Raw genomic sequence first — 16,110 nt, forward strand, 5'->3', positions numbered from 1 at the left:
CAATGTTCAGAATCTCCAAAATGGCAATGGCGAGCAGGTGTTTGGCCACTCTGCCCCAGCCCCCAATACCAGCCTCAGTGGCTGCGGGACACCCTCTCCATCCAAGCCCAAGCAGAAACCCACCTGGCGGTGTGAGGTTTGCGATTACGAAACCAACGTCGCAAGGAACCTCCGAATTCATATGACCAGCGAAAAGCACATGCATAATATGATGCTTTTGCAGCAGAACATGAAGCAGATCCAGCATAACCTGCACTTGGGCCTCGCCCCGGCAGAGGCAGAGCTTTATCAGTACTACCTAGCCCAGAACATAGGCCTGACCGGAATGAAGCTGGAAAACCCTGCCGACCCGCAACTGATGATCAATCCATTCCAGCTGGACCCGGCGACAGCGGCTGCCTTGGCACCAGGACTTGGTCAGTATTTACTGCTTTTCTGCACTGCTCTTAGTTTCTAATCACATTTTGATTTGGCGTGATACGCCCAGATAAAGTGGTGAGTGCCAACAAATTGGGGACCGTTTACTAGAAGGGACTTTCTCTTTCAGCTGGATAATGAAACCATTTGTGCCTTACTTCAAACCTGAATTAACTCCAGAGAGGAAGGAGTTAAGGGATGAAGGGCAGCATAAGAGGTGCCGGCAAACTCCCTCTTCATTCAGCAGGTTGATTAACAAATGCTGATTTGCATTAGTTGCCCTACAGTTATTAGTTGTACCTTATAGGGCTTGTAGCATCAGTCCCAGCCAGCATTCCCTAAAATATCCAACGTGAGCTTCCAAAGGGTATACCGTTATTTTTAATCAAACATTTTGAAAAAATATTTTAATGTCTGTGATTGAAGGCAGTTAAACTAACAGTAATACCGTTACCTTATCCCAGGTATTTGGCAGTAGATTACAGGCACGCGGGCGGTATTAGCCAAATCTCATCAAGCTTTTAGACAAATTGCAAAATAACAATTAGTGCTTATGTAAGTTTAGCTAGGCTCTTAAATTGCAAGCACGTGACTGTTTTGTTATGGTATTGATCAACTTTCTCGCCCTCGAAAATACAAATTTCAGAATGACATCATGCCCAGTAGGAGTAATTAAAGCTATCTGATGAGGGAATTTAGAAGTTGAAAGGGATGATTGTAATTGATCCTGATTCAATCCTATTACAGCTTTTTATAGTTTAAGCTCTAGAGAAAGCACATTCCTTGTCAAGACTTTATTTTACAGATTCCTTTGTGTGTGCTGTGTTTTCTAGTCTCTATTTTTCCTTTTAATTTTTTTTTTCCTGTAGTAAATAATGAGCTGCCGCCTGAAATCCGGCTTGCCAGTGGTCAGCTAATGGGTGATGACCTGTCCCTCCTTACTGCAGGAGAGCTGTCACCTTATATCAGTGACCCAGCACTGAAGCTATTCCAGTGTGCTGTTTGCAACAAATTCACCTCTGACAGCCTGGAGGCCCTAAGTGTGCATGTGAGCAGTGAGCGCTCTCTCCCTGAAGAGGAATGGAGGGCTGTAATTGGAGATATCTACCAGTGCAAGCTCTGTAACTACAACACTCAGCTCAAAGCCAACTTCCAGCTCCACTGCAAGACTGATAAACATATGCAGAAATATCAACTGGTGGCTCACATTAAAGAAGGGGGCAAAAGCAATGAGTGGAGGCTGAAGTGTATTGCCATTGGCAACCCCGTTCACCTGAAATGTAATGCCTGTGACTACTACACCAACAGTGTGGATAAATTACGCTTGCATACCACCAATCACAGGCATGAGGCGGCCCTGAAGCTCTACAAGGTAAGCAGTGACATCCATTTCCGTTGGCACAGAGTAGAGAAGGGAATTAACTGTTTCAGAGCTTGGAGCACAAATCTGCAAGTTAGGAAAGAACGAGGAAAAAAAAAATAGAAGGGCAAGGTACACAGTTCCTGCTTAACGTTACTAAACGTATTTTGGGATACATGGATTTGGAGAATGTGTTTAAAAGATTTGCCATATGTCCCTTTTATACCTATGTCGGTGGCATTGATTGCTTTACTGGTTTCCCGGAAATAAAAGAACCTTTCTGAGTATTTTCACCTATAAAATAATACTGTTCTACTCCTTTTATTGATTGATGAGAAACAAACACACATGGCACTACTCTTGGCTAAGTGTTCATGGTTATAGGGAACAGATCGCGAAAACCGTGCTACTTCGTGAATGCATCATCTTTTGTTGTTTGGTGTCTGTCAACAGGGGCGATCTAAACACAGTGTGTGTGAGTGAGTGTGTGTGTGTTCCGTTGTTGTTTTTCTGTAAGTTTTGAGTAAACACATTTTCGCTTAGCATCAGTTCAAGGTCTTCCACTTAACTCAGTTGTTATTTTGCATGACCTTACCCCCACTGGGAGTGGAGCAAATAAAAATGTTCATTAAATGGCAAATATACTTTTATCTTTCCTGGGAAAAACAACTATGCAGATGTAATGAATATGTGCAACTGGTGAACGCCATTGACTACACAACTTGTCTTGACTTTTTCTAAACCCTAATTACTGGTTAATTTATTTTGTGAGTTTGTTTACTGAGTTGGCTGGACTGTCTTGGTTCTTGTACAAATGTAACAGATTCATTTCTATGATGAATAACTTGGTAACTTATTAAAAACTTCTTTTGTCTAGAGGATATTAAAATTCAGAAAATATTGCAAACCATTAGTCATTGTAACAAGCTCTAAATATGATTACAAAATCCATTTTGCAAGTGTTATCTATTGATTTATACTAGAAATCAGTGATAACTATACTATCAGGAGTTAACCAGCGATTAGAATACCTATGGCTTTTCTAATACTATTTCAGACTATAAACACACAACAGAAAGGGCAGATTGTGGATCTCTGGAGCAGGTGCAGGAATTATTTATTTGGGTTGGGCTGGCACTATTAGTTTGGGTTGTTTCTTGAAGTTCAAATTCTAGATTGAGGTACTGAGCATAAAAACCTAAAGATGTGGCGTGAGAATCTGTAACATTGTTCCTGTGATATCGGTGCTCTGTGGATCAATAATGAAAGCATTAGATTTGGGTTACACAGTTTGAGGGGAGTACAAGCCCTAATGTAGGATGGCAAGCTTCTAAGTTGATGGTATTGAAAATATAATAGAAAGGATTAATTGTATTATAATTCATAGGTTTTACTGTTCAATTGTCAACTTTTTTTTTTTTTCCTGTTGATACCTGACCTATTAAAACTTTTAGAATACCTAGGAGGAAAAAAAAACAACAAACATTAAGTTTGTATAAATAATAGATCTGGACCCTGGGAGCCATATAGAATATTCATGAACTGTGTTTATATTCACGCAGCTCCTCTAACACTTTAAATTAACATGTTGTGAATAGAAGATATAAATGTACAAATTTTTCTATTTTATTGATCTCATGTGGGAAGCTAAAGAAAGGTAGAGTGTTACTGTTTATTTTCTCAGGAAAGGTTGTTTAATCTAATTGTTTGATGATTATTTAAACGTGTGTGTATTAAGTTTATCCATTCTTTCCATGAGTATGAGTTGATCTCACTATCTGCAGAACAATTTGCTAAGTGTCAGAGTTACTCTTGAAGTTTCTTTTCAGGGAGAGTTGGATATTGCCCTCGAATGTAACAGGCAAATGAGATAAAAGCTTGTTTATAAAGAGGGCTTTAAGGCAGAGAGCTTTAGATCCCAGAACCAAAGGATATATGTATTCTCCCCTTAAAAATGTTATAAAGGCATATAAAAATTTACTTGTCCCCCACTCTGCTTTGTTTATCTCTTAAATACTCAAGAGTCTTTGTAGCATAGTGCTTAAAAATGATCAGCCAACAAACAAAAGCATACTTTGAACAAACTTACCTTGAATTAAAAGAAGATTGAGGAGGTAAATATTTGAGCTATGGAAACTTGGTATTAGATAATCGAACTATATTATTTTGCATTATCCTTCAAGGAGTATTCATTATTTCCAGTAGTAACTAGAAAAATGCTCTAGAGTAGTAGTGTGTTGAGGATGCCTTTTCGAAACTGATTTACAGAAACTGAATGAGTCAGATATAGAGAATTTTCAAGTGTAGTAATGAGAATATTAGCAAGCTTGGTCGGCTTATGTCGGCAAAATGAAATTGCTTCATAAGTAACATTAATTGCTTTTAAATGAGAACCTAACAAATTGGCCTGGGCCTGGGAAGAAAAAAGTGATGGTTTGTAATAGGCTAAAATATTAAAATTAGACTTAAAATAGTTTCTGAGTTAATGACTAGACAATAATCTCCTATATAAAATTCATTTTCATTAGAGTTTAATTTACATCATTTTGCATCGTGAATTATTCAGACTTTAAGGGAAAGTGACAAGTAGCAGTTATAAGACAAATACAGAGCTGTGAGAAAACAGCTTTCCTCGTTATTGACAACATATTGATTCATAACACTCTAAATGTGGTTATGTGTCAGTTCGATTTGAATGGACCACTTTACCTCTTGCATTGTCAACCTGGAGCAGTATTACTAAAAGAAGTGTGTGTCCTTCTTCCAGTTTAAGGAGGTTAAAGGTTAAAGGTTAGGGGTTAGCTTAAAAGCATCATCTGCCTAGCTGCTTAACTTTAAACTGATCAATTTAATGAAAATCTGTTTTACAGATGTTGTTTTAATGTATTTGGCAGGATTTAAGCAGCTTTAACATTAGACGTATGCTAGTAAAAATTATTTCTTTATTTGACCAGAACAACACCTTTCCTTTTATGTTTAAGGTAGAAGGCTTGTGGGTTATGGTATTTTGGCAAAGAACCCAGAGGCAGAATGTGTTGATGATCTTTCCATATGGACTCAAAAAAAGAATACCTTTATGTCTATTGCTAACGATGACTGCAAAAACAAACAAAGCTGTATTCATTTTTTGGCAGTATTATTTTCCTTAGAATTTTTTTTTAAAGGGATTTTGTTATTGTTAAGGAAATCTTACTTCTTCAAGCACAATTCTCTCAAGTGCTAAGCACTATTAAATTTTGATTTTTCCTCCAGAAATTTTAATGGTGAAGCAAAATTGGTCTAGGAAATTAAAACAATAAAATGAAACTACAGATTGCCCTTCATCTTCTCTTCCCATGTGTAAAAGCATATTTAAAGTGAGGTTAACAAATGCTGAGTGCACAGATAGCTACAAGTCAGTGTTGTAAAGTGTGCACGTGTGTTTATCTATATCGACATCTAGATCTAGATATGATGCAAAAGCAGTGTTTCTTAGCTAACTACTGAATTAGATTTGATTATATTCTTCCAATTTCACACCTTTGCATCCTCTACATATTTTTGTCAACTGATATTCACATGATAAGTCCTCAAAATTTGTAGAATGAATACGTGAATAACAGAGATATGTATTAAGGAAACCCCTTTACTTCCAACCCTCATTTTTTTTTAAAGCATTACAATTGGTCTACCCTTTAACTGATCCCAAACTTCTTCTAAAGAATAGAGTAAAAAGATATAATGAAAGCCACTTAGCGCTACACATTCAAACCAAAGAAGAACATATACGACTTTGGCCATATTTCAGTTTTACAGTTTAGTTTAGTCCCAGAACGGATAAGACCTTGCAGCCAGCTGATTGGTCTACACCCATCCTATGCAGGGCTTGCAAATCCTCTTGCCACACCTGCACTTCAGCTGCTCTTATAATATTATATGTATTTTTAAGTGAGGTGTTCACAGCTTTGCTGGTTCAAAGTCAAAAGCTTAATTATACCAGCCTTTTTTCTTCCTGCATCTGCTAGTAGTGAAGCAGAATAGTCTGTCTGAATTCCATAATGCTATTTTCATATTTGGATTTCAAATTGGCTGAGAGCAGTGAATGAATCGCTTGTCTCCATGGTGAGCAAAAGAACACACGTGGGACTTAGTCCTAGGTAACTTTTAGTGTAACATTCCCCCAAGGAACATTTTTGGAGTTTTCTCATTATCCGTGTTATGGATGAAAGCATCCGGGTTAAGAACTAAAATCAAGGTGTGGGGGAGGGTCACAGAAGAGAATGCAAGGAGCCACATTGGGAAAAGTATGTGGAAGGGAAATAAAAAAATGGAATAATTAGCTTCACCTACTTTTTTGCATTTTTTTTTTACTAGTAGGAATAATAACCCGATCAGTTTGGAATTAACAAAGAATCACAAGCATTTTCATTTCAATAGGCCTGAGTCCAACTTCGCAATTTAAAATCAAATATACCAGATATGTACCGTTTCAATTATTGAACTGTCATTGTCCCGGTGTGATGGTAAAAGAGGTCAGGAGATTGTGTGGTACACATTTGCATAAAAGTCATTGTGCAAAAGGAAATTGGAATATGTGTGTGTATCTAAGAAACCAAAAACAGGTTTTTCTTAATCTTTTTCTAGTCATTTGTTTAGATGAAGAAAGCTGTTTTCAGAGATAAACAAAAGTTATTCTTTTCTGTTGCTAAACATTAACCCGAATATGGAAATTTTTACACTTTTTGTATTGGTTTCAGATTTATGTTTCTTTCAAGGTTGAAATGCGGTGTGAAATTTAATTCCAGGTGCAGGATTTCTTTTTAAAAAAAGTAATCACAACTCAAATTATTCTGTTGTATTCTCATACAAAAAGACAAGGCAGAGGTTGAAAAAACAGTTTCTGTGGTGAAACAATACAGCTTGCATAATACTTATAACTAATAAATACGCAGATCAAACGGAAAGGGGCTGGTTAGCTAATAGCAACTAATAAATCACTAGTGTTTTCAGATCGCAACGTAATTGGCCAGCCCTATCTGCTACGTCTACTTCTGTTTTTAAGCCTGACATTTGCTGAAGCACAGCCATGTGTTATAACACGGCTACTCCAGCACAAATATGGACTTTCTCACTGCTTTCACATGGCAAGTAATATATTACATCGTGAGCTGAGAACACTCTTTGTATTCCTGTAGAAAAAAATGACTAGAAATCTGTCTATCCAAATATAAAATATATATGTTAATACCCATCAACCCCTAAAAGGATTACTTTAGACCCAGCATTAGCAACTTACTACATCCATGTCAGAATAGATAAAATGATTCTTAGTGTGTGAAATTGTTAACAAACCCAGGCGAAATTTAAAGGGAGCAAAGTGTGCGAAGGAATCCTCCTATTTTATTTTCAACCTGTCTTTCCTTAACCAGTGCTAGCATCTCCCTGTGGGTCAGGCACACGCTATTATGCTCTTCTCTGTTTCTCTGAAATCCTTCCTATTTTATGCCACCTAGACCTTCTCTTCATGGAAATGCTCCATGTTGCGAGATTGCCCATCTAATTCCCCAAAGAAAACTAGCATTCCCCTAATTAAGGGGAAAGAAGCCCTTTCATAAAAGCAGAATAGTGCCTCCAAAGAGTAAATGACTTTCAAGTCTTTCCCGGGATGCACTTTGTTTTAAAGGAACTGCTTAATCTGGATGAAATTCGAATGTGTGAGGGGGTGTAGTGATTTTGTCAGGGATGGGGATTGGGTAGGGTGGGGCCCCACTCTAGGAGCTTCTCTCACTCATCCCCTCCTGAACACACACCACCCCCCACACATCATACTGCCCCTCATCTCAGAGACACAGTAAAAAATTTGACACTACCATTCTCTTCACTTCAGGACCATGTCAACTCATACTTGATGATTTATATTACGGTTTTTGTCGAACTCGTGTTCATCCTGTCTCATGTGAAGTGTAGGTATGGTTCAACCCAAAGTAGTAAATCGCTTCTGTGTCACCCACCCTGAGGTCATTTAGGTAATGCATACAAAGGTGTTACCTCATAATTAATGTGCTCTGCCTGTGTGCTTCTTTGGCTTCAATTTAATAGTCCCTGTCAGTGGAGCTTGTTTAAAATTGCTGAAATGTTCAAATGGGTGCTGGGATGCCACGCAGTAATGCAGCCAGAGTCATATGTTAACCAGGCCTCGCGCTGCTGAAAGGGTCTTGGCCCGGGGTGGAGTGAGGAGGAGCTGGCATGTGCATAATGACCGTGGTTCTGCTTCCAGAACATCTGGCCTGCCTGAGTTCTACTGGAAATGCTTTACCAAGTTTGCTTTGAGTCTGAGCCTCTGCTCAGGCTGAGTTCAATTAGACGTGGAGATTTGTTCATTATTCAGATAATTCAAGCCTTAAAAGGCACTTTTCCCAAATTATCAGTGTATTTCAGGAGAGCTTATGATGATAGGATTTATTCAAATAAGAGTGGCCGTCGTGGCAACAGCCCCCTGTAGCCTATAAAGAAACATCTTCACAGATCCTGTAACCTCGAAGGAGTGTGGTGATTGGTATAGGCACAAAGGCTAAAGTTCTGTTTGCAGAATGCCTGAATGATATCCCAAGTCTTGCTTCTAATAAATACAGAAACACTGATGGAGCGCTTACTATGTGCCGGCTCAGTCTCTCGATGGAGGTTGTGTTCCCTTAACGTGGTAGGGTATAAGCCATCTTCTCTAAAAGGTGATGCTTCTGGACTCACTCTGTTCTTCCAGTGTGGCAGGAATATTAATAAAATTGAGGTTTGAACCCCATATAACAACCATCAAAAGCTTCCATGTTTTTTTTTTTTTTTTCTTTCAACAATGGCTAGTCAAAGGACTGTGACTGCTCTCTTGGGTCATCAGTAGTTGCAGAGCAATGCTATTTGATTATCTTGACTTCCTCTTATTGCCCTCTTGCATTGCAGGACTTTATTGATCTGCTTTAGACAGGGTTATGGTGGGAATCTAAGGCAGTACAGCGCTTTTTCTATTAGTTGGAACATTCGTGTTCTTCACACGTGAGGATGATGCTACTGACGCATTACCTAGAAAACGAAGAAGAAAACCACTTAATAAAGAATGCAAAACGTCAGATTACAACTTCAGTCAACTCCCATATAGGATCAGGATGCTAATTTAGTTTGACTCCTGAAGAATCTTTGTAAGTTCAGTTTATAATACTGTCAGTCAGAGTTCTGCTTAAAGATAGATTATTACAAGAACCAGGTTGTTACTATCATAGATAATGATAGTTGCATGTGGCAATGTTTTATTTCACTTGGTTTTATAATCTTATGTTAATACTCTAATTTTCTCATCTTTAAGGGAAAGTACTTTTGTGGCCTTGAGTATAATACTTACATATATTTTATAAAATATGTACATGTCAATATCAAAGTATATTGGACCATATTCTTAAAACTTTATTGATTCAGATTTTTCTAAAGCCTTTCTTTCACTGGAAATGTTAGCTAGCATAGAAAAAGCATCTCTCTCTCTTCTTGTGGCTTACAGAATAAATGTCAAGGTTGTATTTTCCCATTAGGCAATTTTTAAAGAATAATGTAGAGGAAGGTTAAGGTTGAAAAATTCTTTGTCTCATGCTATCTGCTGATAAAATTAGTGGAATGCAGAGCTGAAAATGGAAAGAAATGAGCCATTGATAGGCTCAACTGTATCGCTTGACTCAAGTTTGGAAGGGAAGCTTTTAAAGTTTTAAAATACTGATTTTTTTTCCATCCATGAATATGTGTCCTGTATCAAGAAAAGCCTCGTCTGTAAAGAGAGTTGGCAATTGATTGTCTATATATGATTTATGAGATATTGGGAAGAAATCTTACCAAAATATTCCTTCTCCTGATGGCAGATACTCTGTCAACAGTAAAACCCTATTGATAATTGACTTACTCATTTATTCACTTAAAAAAGTGACACAGGCTGACAACAATCACAATAAGGTAGACTTCTTACTTGCATTATCTCATTCTACTCTTCCTAACAGTTATATGTTACTGTTTCTATTTTGACCTAATGGGAAACTGAGATTCAGAGCAAAATGCCTGACTTAAGTCCTCACAGATAGATCCTGAGCTGGAGTTCTAGCCCACATTATGAGATGCTGCTTAATAGGAAAACTTTTTATTGTGCTTGAGGATAGAAAGAGCAGAGAGTGGGACAGAAAAAGGAAGGCCAGAGCGCCGGAGGCAAACCTAACAATTTTGTCTAGGGCTTAATCATTTTGAAACCCACTTTTTAAAAAGATTTTATTTATTTATTCATGAGAGACACACACAGAGAGAGAGAGAGAGAGAGAAAGAGAGAGAAGAGAGGCAGAGGGAGAAGCAGGCTCCATGCAGGGAGCCCGACATGGGACTCGATCCCAGGTCTCCAGGATCAGGCCCTGGGCCGAAGGCGGTGCTAAACCACTGAGCCACCTGGGCTGCCCTCGGAGCCCACTTTTATTCCTTCAAGTTAGCATTAGCAGACTCCTTTAAAAATGTGGCAGATGCAGTGTAACACAAGAGCCGGCCAGGATGAATGCAGCCAACTAGAAGGTCGAACTTCACACCTGTTGGGGAGAAACTGCTGGTTGCCTGCAAAGCTCCTGGCACAACGGAGTTCTTTCGCTTTAAGGAAACTTCCTTTTACTGGCATTTTTGGGTGTTTGGTATATTAAATAGAAAGAATTAATAGAATATTTATCACTTCTAATGCCTGAGCTCTCCGGGCTTGCAAGTGAAGCACCTCTGGAAGCTGCACGCATTCATTCAGGTCACCAGGGTACTTGAACAGTAATGTACTAAATGGTACCCCGCTGACCTGAAAGAGGGAATGTGCCTCCCGAAGCATTAACTTCCCAAACAGGAACAACTAAAGCACAGTCTACTGTCTGCCCAGAACTCCATTCCCTTTTCCTGGCATCTTGATAACTACTGGAGGAAGACTTGTTCACTTGCTCCTCCCTTACTTACTTAGTTTTTAAAAATTTTTCTCCTTTTGAATTATTATTAATATTATTATTATTTTACTTTTATCTTTCACTTCGTACTTTGATCCATTTTCATTACAAGGTTTCAGAAAAAAATTTTTTTCACCATATGTTTCTAATGCACTCCTTTCCTCTCTCTCCTGAAAATTTTGTTAATGATTCCAACGTAAAGCTCCAAATCTTGTTAGAACTGTTTGCATCGACTTAATTTAAGAGATGCTTGCCTTCCTAAATCTGGCTACCTCTCCCTGCAGAAAAAAGTGTCAGTTGTTGACGTCGCTGCCATTGACCACATTCATTAATGAAATCTTCTTTTATTGAAAAATGAGAATAATCTTAGTTTTGAAATGACAAAATTGTTAGCAATACAGAAGCTCTCAATATCTGAACTGGTGTTTGTGAAGCATGCAAGGACAGTCTGTTCATTATAACGTTGTAATGTGTGGTACCTTTCAAAGGCTTCAGATATTTCTCACTATTCATTTGGCAAGCCTGAAAATAACACTAGCACATATCCTTAGGGCCTAAGATCATGGTAAGAAATCAGGTAGTAGGTCTGATTGCCATCACCTCTGAAAAAGTGTCAGTTTACAAGGAAACTCAACATATATTAGCACTTACCACTGAGCAGTAAGTGACAGCAGACATGGGGAGGGGGAGGATGATTCATAATTTTCATACCAAATGAATAGTGTTGTTTTTAAAAATAAGATTAACATGCTAAAAGAGGAATTATGCAAACCCCAGGATATATCTTTTAGAATTTGGTTGGTTTGTGAATCTATGTTGCATAGTACTTTAGAAGGCAGAAAACTATCTCCTATTTGCCGTGTGATACTATCACTACTTTTTAAACAGAGGCCCCTCAGTGTCCTTTGAGAAATAATTTGGCTAAAAGCAAGTTCTGGGTTATTATTACTTTTCATTTATTATAATTTTTATTAGCACATTAAGTAATTAAAAAAACACATTTGGATGAAACAATGGTACCAAGTTTTTTCCATGACTATTCCCTAAGAAGAATAACCAAACTCATAACCAAGTTCCTGAAAAATAGGCCCAAAGGGAATATATAAATAACTTTTTTCCCAGAGAAATACTGTTGTGGGCCTTCATAATTCCTTAAATATTAGAAAAATGAAGATGGGGTTTAGGAAGAATTATTTAGTTTTTAGAGTGTTCATTTTCAACACAGAGGATAATTACCATCTTTAAGTCATAAACGCAGAAACGTATTCCTAATTGCTTACTTTTGTAAACATTTCTTTAGATATGTGTTTCCAGATAGATCATCAGGTATAATATTTACTTATAAGTCTTTGTGGCATGTGCTAGGTCTTTTTATTCCTTCTTCTTCTTCTTTTTTTTTTTTTTAAGATTTTTATTTATTTATTCATGAGAAACACAGAGAGAGAGCACGGCAGACACAGGCAGAAGGAGAAGCAGGGAGCCTGACATGGGACTCGATCCTGGTACTCCAGGGTCATGCCTTGGGCCAAAGGCAGGTGCCCAACCGATGAGGCACCCAGGGTTCCCCCTTTTTATTTCTTCTTGTAGTACTGTGTCTACCCCTCTAATTATGATGGTTTGATAACTTATTGGAAAACCATTGATGCAGAAGTATCTTGAGACATATGTTAACACTTTTCCAAAAGGTGAACAATTTAATTCTTTATCAATGGGTGTAGAAAAATGTGGATATATTCAGGTCTCATGTGTTAAGATTGAAAAGGCAAAATGCCAGTACTCCAGGAATGTTTTCAGTGAATATCCAGGGACATGGACTTACACTTATTTTACTTCAACTCCTGGAAAAAAAAATACATGCCTGTGTGCATGTGTGTAAGAGAGAAAGAGAGAGGAAAAAATAAGAATACAGTATATGAAGACTTATTTTTTAAAAATTGATGAAGATCATGAGTTAATCATTAATACCCACTTACTCGGTTTTAAAGTAAATGGCAGAAATCTCTTCCTGCATATTGTAAGTGTTCTTAGTCTCTAGAGATAATAAACCTTTGATGATGTTGTGCAAGACTCGTCAGCAAGCACTGAAATCAGGTCTGTATGTACACATGACTAATCAAAGGTTCAGGGAACAGGATATGATTTGGTAAAAGTGATAGGTTCTCCAAAAAGTAAATGGCCTCACTAATTGTGGGAGCACATTAAGCCTTTTTTCTCCCTTACAAAAGGCAGGTCCTGGTCCCCCATTGGAGCAGATATCTCTTCACAGAACTTTCAGCACTAAGTGTTTTTTTAAAGTGTCTTTAAAAGCAAAGGTGTTCTCAAATTAATGCCTACCTAATTAGTGCTCTATACTTTATCTAAAAGTCACAACAGATATCAGAAGACATTTAGACTCAGAATGATCCTTGAAATTCAGGGCATTGGGTAACCAGGACAAATATCTTCTAAAGTTAGTCAAATGTAAGATGTCTACAGTGGGAAAATGATGGAATAAGAAAATGATGGAATTAGAAAATGATGGAATTATAAAATGATGGAATTAGAAAATGATGGAATTAAGCATGAAATTATATAGGAAAATGTGACCAAATGTTTCAAGAAATCAGTTCTAAATTAGAAAGGGAAGGGACTAAAGTTATATGCTGCAAAGCCTACTGTGTGAACAGTGTAATGAATGTTGAGACCATTTTCTTCTGCTTTGCTGCTTTTTAAAAATTTGCATATGTATTGATATATAATCGATATAGAATTCATATTTATTGAATATAATTGCTACATAACTCATTTCCCATGCAATTCAACCATTTAAATTACACAATGAAAGTTTTCATTTTTCTTTTTATTTCTTAAAGTAATCTCTTTGTCCAGAATGGGGCTTGAACTTATGACTCCAAGATCAAGAGTTGCATACTCCCCTGACTGAGCCAGCTGGGCACCCCAGGATGAAATTTTTTTAAAAAAATATTCACAGAAGTATGCAACCATCACCATAATCAATTTTAGAACATTTTCAACACTCCAGAAAGAAATCCTGTCCCATTTAGTCTACCCCCCATCGACCCCAACCAACCCTCCTCTCCTGGCCCTAGACAACCAGTAGTTGCTTTCTTTCTGTCTCTCTAGAGTTGCCTATTCTGAACATTTCATATAAATGGGATCATACCATCTGTGGTGCTTTATGACTGACTTCTCTCACTTAACATAATATTTTCAAAATACATCCATATTGTAGTGTATATCTATATTCGTACCTTTTTATTTTATTTAATTTTTTACTTTTTATTGAATTTCAATTCAGTTAACATATACTGTATTATTAGTTTCAGGGGTAGAATTTAGTGATTCATCAGTTGCATACAACACTCAGTGCTCCTTACATCAAGTGCCCTCCTTAATGCCCATCACCCAATTACCCATCCCCCACCTACCTTCATACCTTTTTATATACGGAATTTCCATTGTATGGATAAACTGCATTTTATTTGTCCTCTCTTCAGTTGATGGGCATTTTGTTGTTTCCACTTTTTGGCTATTGTGAATAATGATGCTGTGAACATTTGTGTACAAGTTTTTATGTAGATAGATGTTTTCATTTTTCTTAGATGTATACCTGGGAGTGCCATTGCTGCGTCAGCAATCTCATGTTAGTTAACTGGACTGTCATTACTGCCAGTCACTTCTTATATTGTACCTGGTCAGCTCCTTCTTCCTTTTCCTTTAAATCTTTAAATATTACATTTTTTTTCCAATCTCTCAACCTTATGCATCATCTGCTCTACTTCGGCCGATGAATTCAGTAAGAAAATTAATACAACATTTACTGAGCACTTACGAGGTGGCAGATATTCTAAGTTAAAAAAAATTAACTCATTAAATCAAACAGCAACCCTATTAGGTAGGTTCTATTATTATCCCCATTTTGAAGATGAAGAACTAAAACAATGAAATCTTAATTAATTTATCCATCATGGTAAGAGTGACAACAGAGTCAGGATTTGAGCTCATTTTGGCCGGCTCTAGCACCCACGGTCTTAAACAGGACAGTGTCACAGTGACGATCCTACCCTGAGAAGGATACCTGGAAAGGAAGACCTTGTTTGTGGCAGAAGGGATAGAAATAAGAGTGTAACTGTAATTGTCGATCTTCGGGAAGGATATGAATCCCCAGAGAGAGAAAAAGAGGTACTGATGAGATAGATAGAGATTGAAAGCCTTTGGGAGATGTAGTAGGATAGCAAATTAGAAAAATCACTGATAACAGCATATAGTTTAGGTCTTTTTTTTAAAGTGTCAGAATGTAAATTCTTTATTTGGTTCATAGAATGTTCTCTGAAAAAATATCTACAACTGAACTCTCCATATTTGTAGGAATGAAAAATTGGAATATTTTATGATAACTGAAGTTTACTGAAAGACGTGTTGTTAAGATTGATGTTCTAGTAATGCAGAAATGCTTGTTTGTTCTCATTTGTTAGAAACACATTGTGCTGGACCCCAGTGGTGAGTAAGACAGACACAAAGAGTATATGATTCCGTGCCTGTCCTCAAGGAGCTCACTAGTCTTTAGTAGAAAATATAGAATGCTTTTAATCTGTGCTTTATTTTCCCTTGTGATTTTGCCTTGTTAACAGCCTTTCTGAGTTCCAGAAGTTTGCAGAGACATTTTTAGTACTTTCTATAACACATTTTAGCAATGTTTACTCCTTTGTGTCATCTAGGAAGTTAATATTTAGATTTTCTGTGGTATTGGGGGAAAGAATTGGATTCTTGCCTCGCAGAACTTTAAGGGTGGTTGTTTGCTTCCACACCAGTAAAGATGGTTGTCCCATTATTGGGAAATAACATATAGTATCAGTATAATTTAAGTCTTCTCTTTCTTTGCCTCTCCCTCCTACTTATGTAATGTTTGTCAGCATGAGTATTATTTTTTCGTAATGGTAAAAAAATGGATAAACGGCAATATTACTTGGTGCTTTTTTTGGCCAACTAGGATATTTTTTTTTCTTTTTGTAGGTATAAAGACATAAGTATGTTTGTTTTTAGTATCTGATCTAATTAGTTATTGATAAAATAGTCTTAATATTTTTTGATAGTTATTTCAGGCATCATCCTCTTCCATTCAACAATTATTAATATTCCTTGAAGGTTTCAATTTCCGAAGACCTACTGATCTTCATAAAGTATTGACATGAGTACAGTGAGGTCAGGGGTTGGGCTACCAGTGTTCCTACTGTTAGAACATAGCCATTATATAATTTATTCTTTCTGTTTTATTATGAAAAAAACATTAAGGAGAAATTATATAAGAAAACATGATAGGCTCCCATATTATCTCAAGCTAAAAGAGTCTCTGGAATTGCTTTCTTG

General features: G+C 37.1%; 1 protein-coding gene across 1 annotated transcript in view; it reads left to right on the forward strand.

Moving 5' to 3' along the window:
- Nucleotides 1-16,110, forward strand: part of ZFHX4 (zinc finger homeobox 4) — a 158,800-nt gene that overhangs the window by 2,174 nt on the left and 140,516 nt on the right. Inside the window, exons 1-2 of the mRNA XM_035708274.2 lie at nt 1-416; nt 1,287-1,789. The exon at nt 1-416 is cut by the window's left edge and continues 2,174 nt beyond it. Coding sequence (XP_035564167.1) covers nt 1-416; nt 1,287-1,789 — 919 coding nt within the window. The remainder of the gene's footprint in view (nt 417-1,286; nt 1,790-16,110) is intronic.

The sequence above is a fragment of the Canis lupus genome, chromosome 29 (genome assembly GCF_003254725.2).
Source record: "Canis lupus dingo isolate Sandy chromosome 29, ASM325472v2, whole genome shotgun sequence".
Classification (NCBI taxonomy): domain Eukaryota; kingdom Metazoa; phylum Chordata; class Mammalia; order Carnivora; family Canidae; genus Canis; species Canis lupus.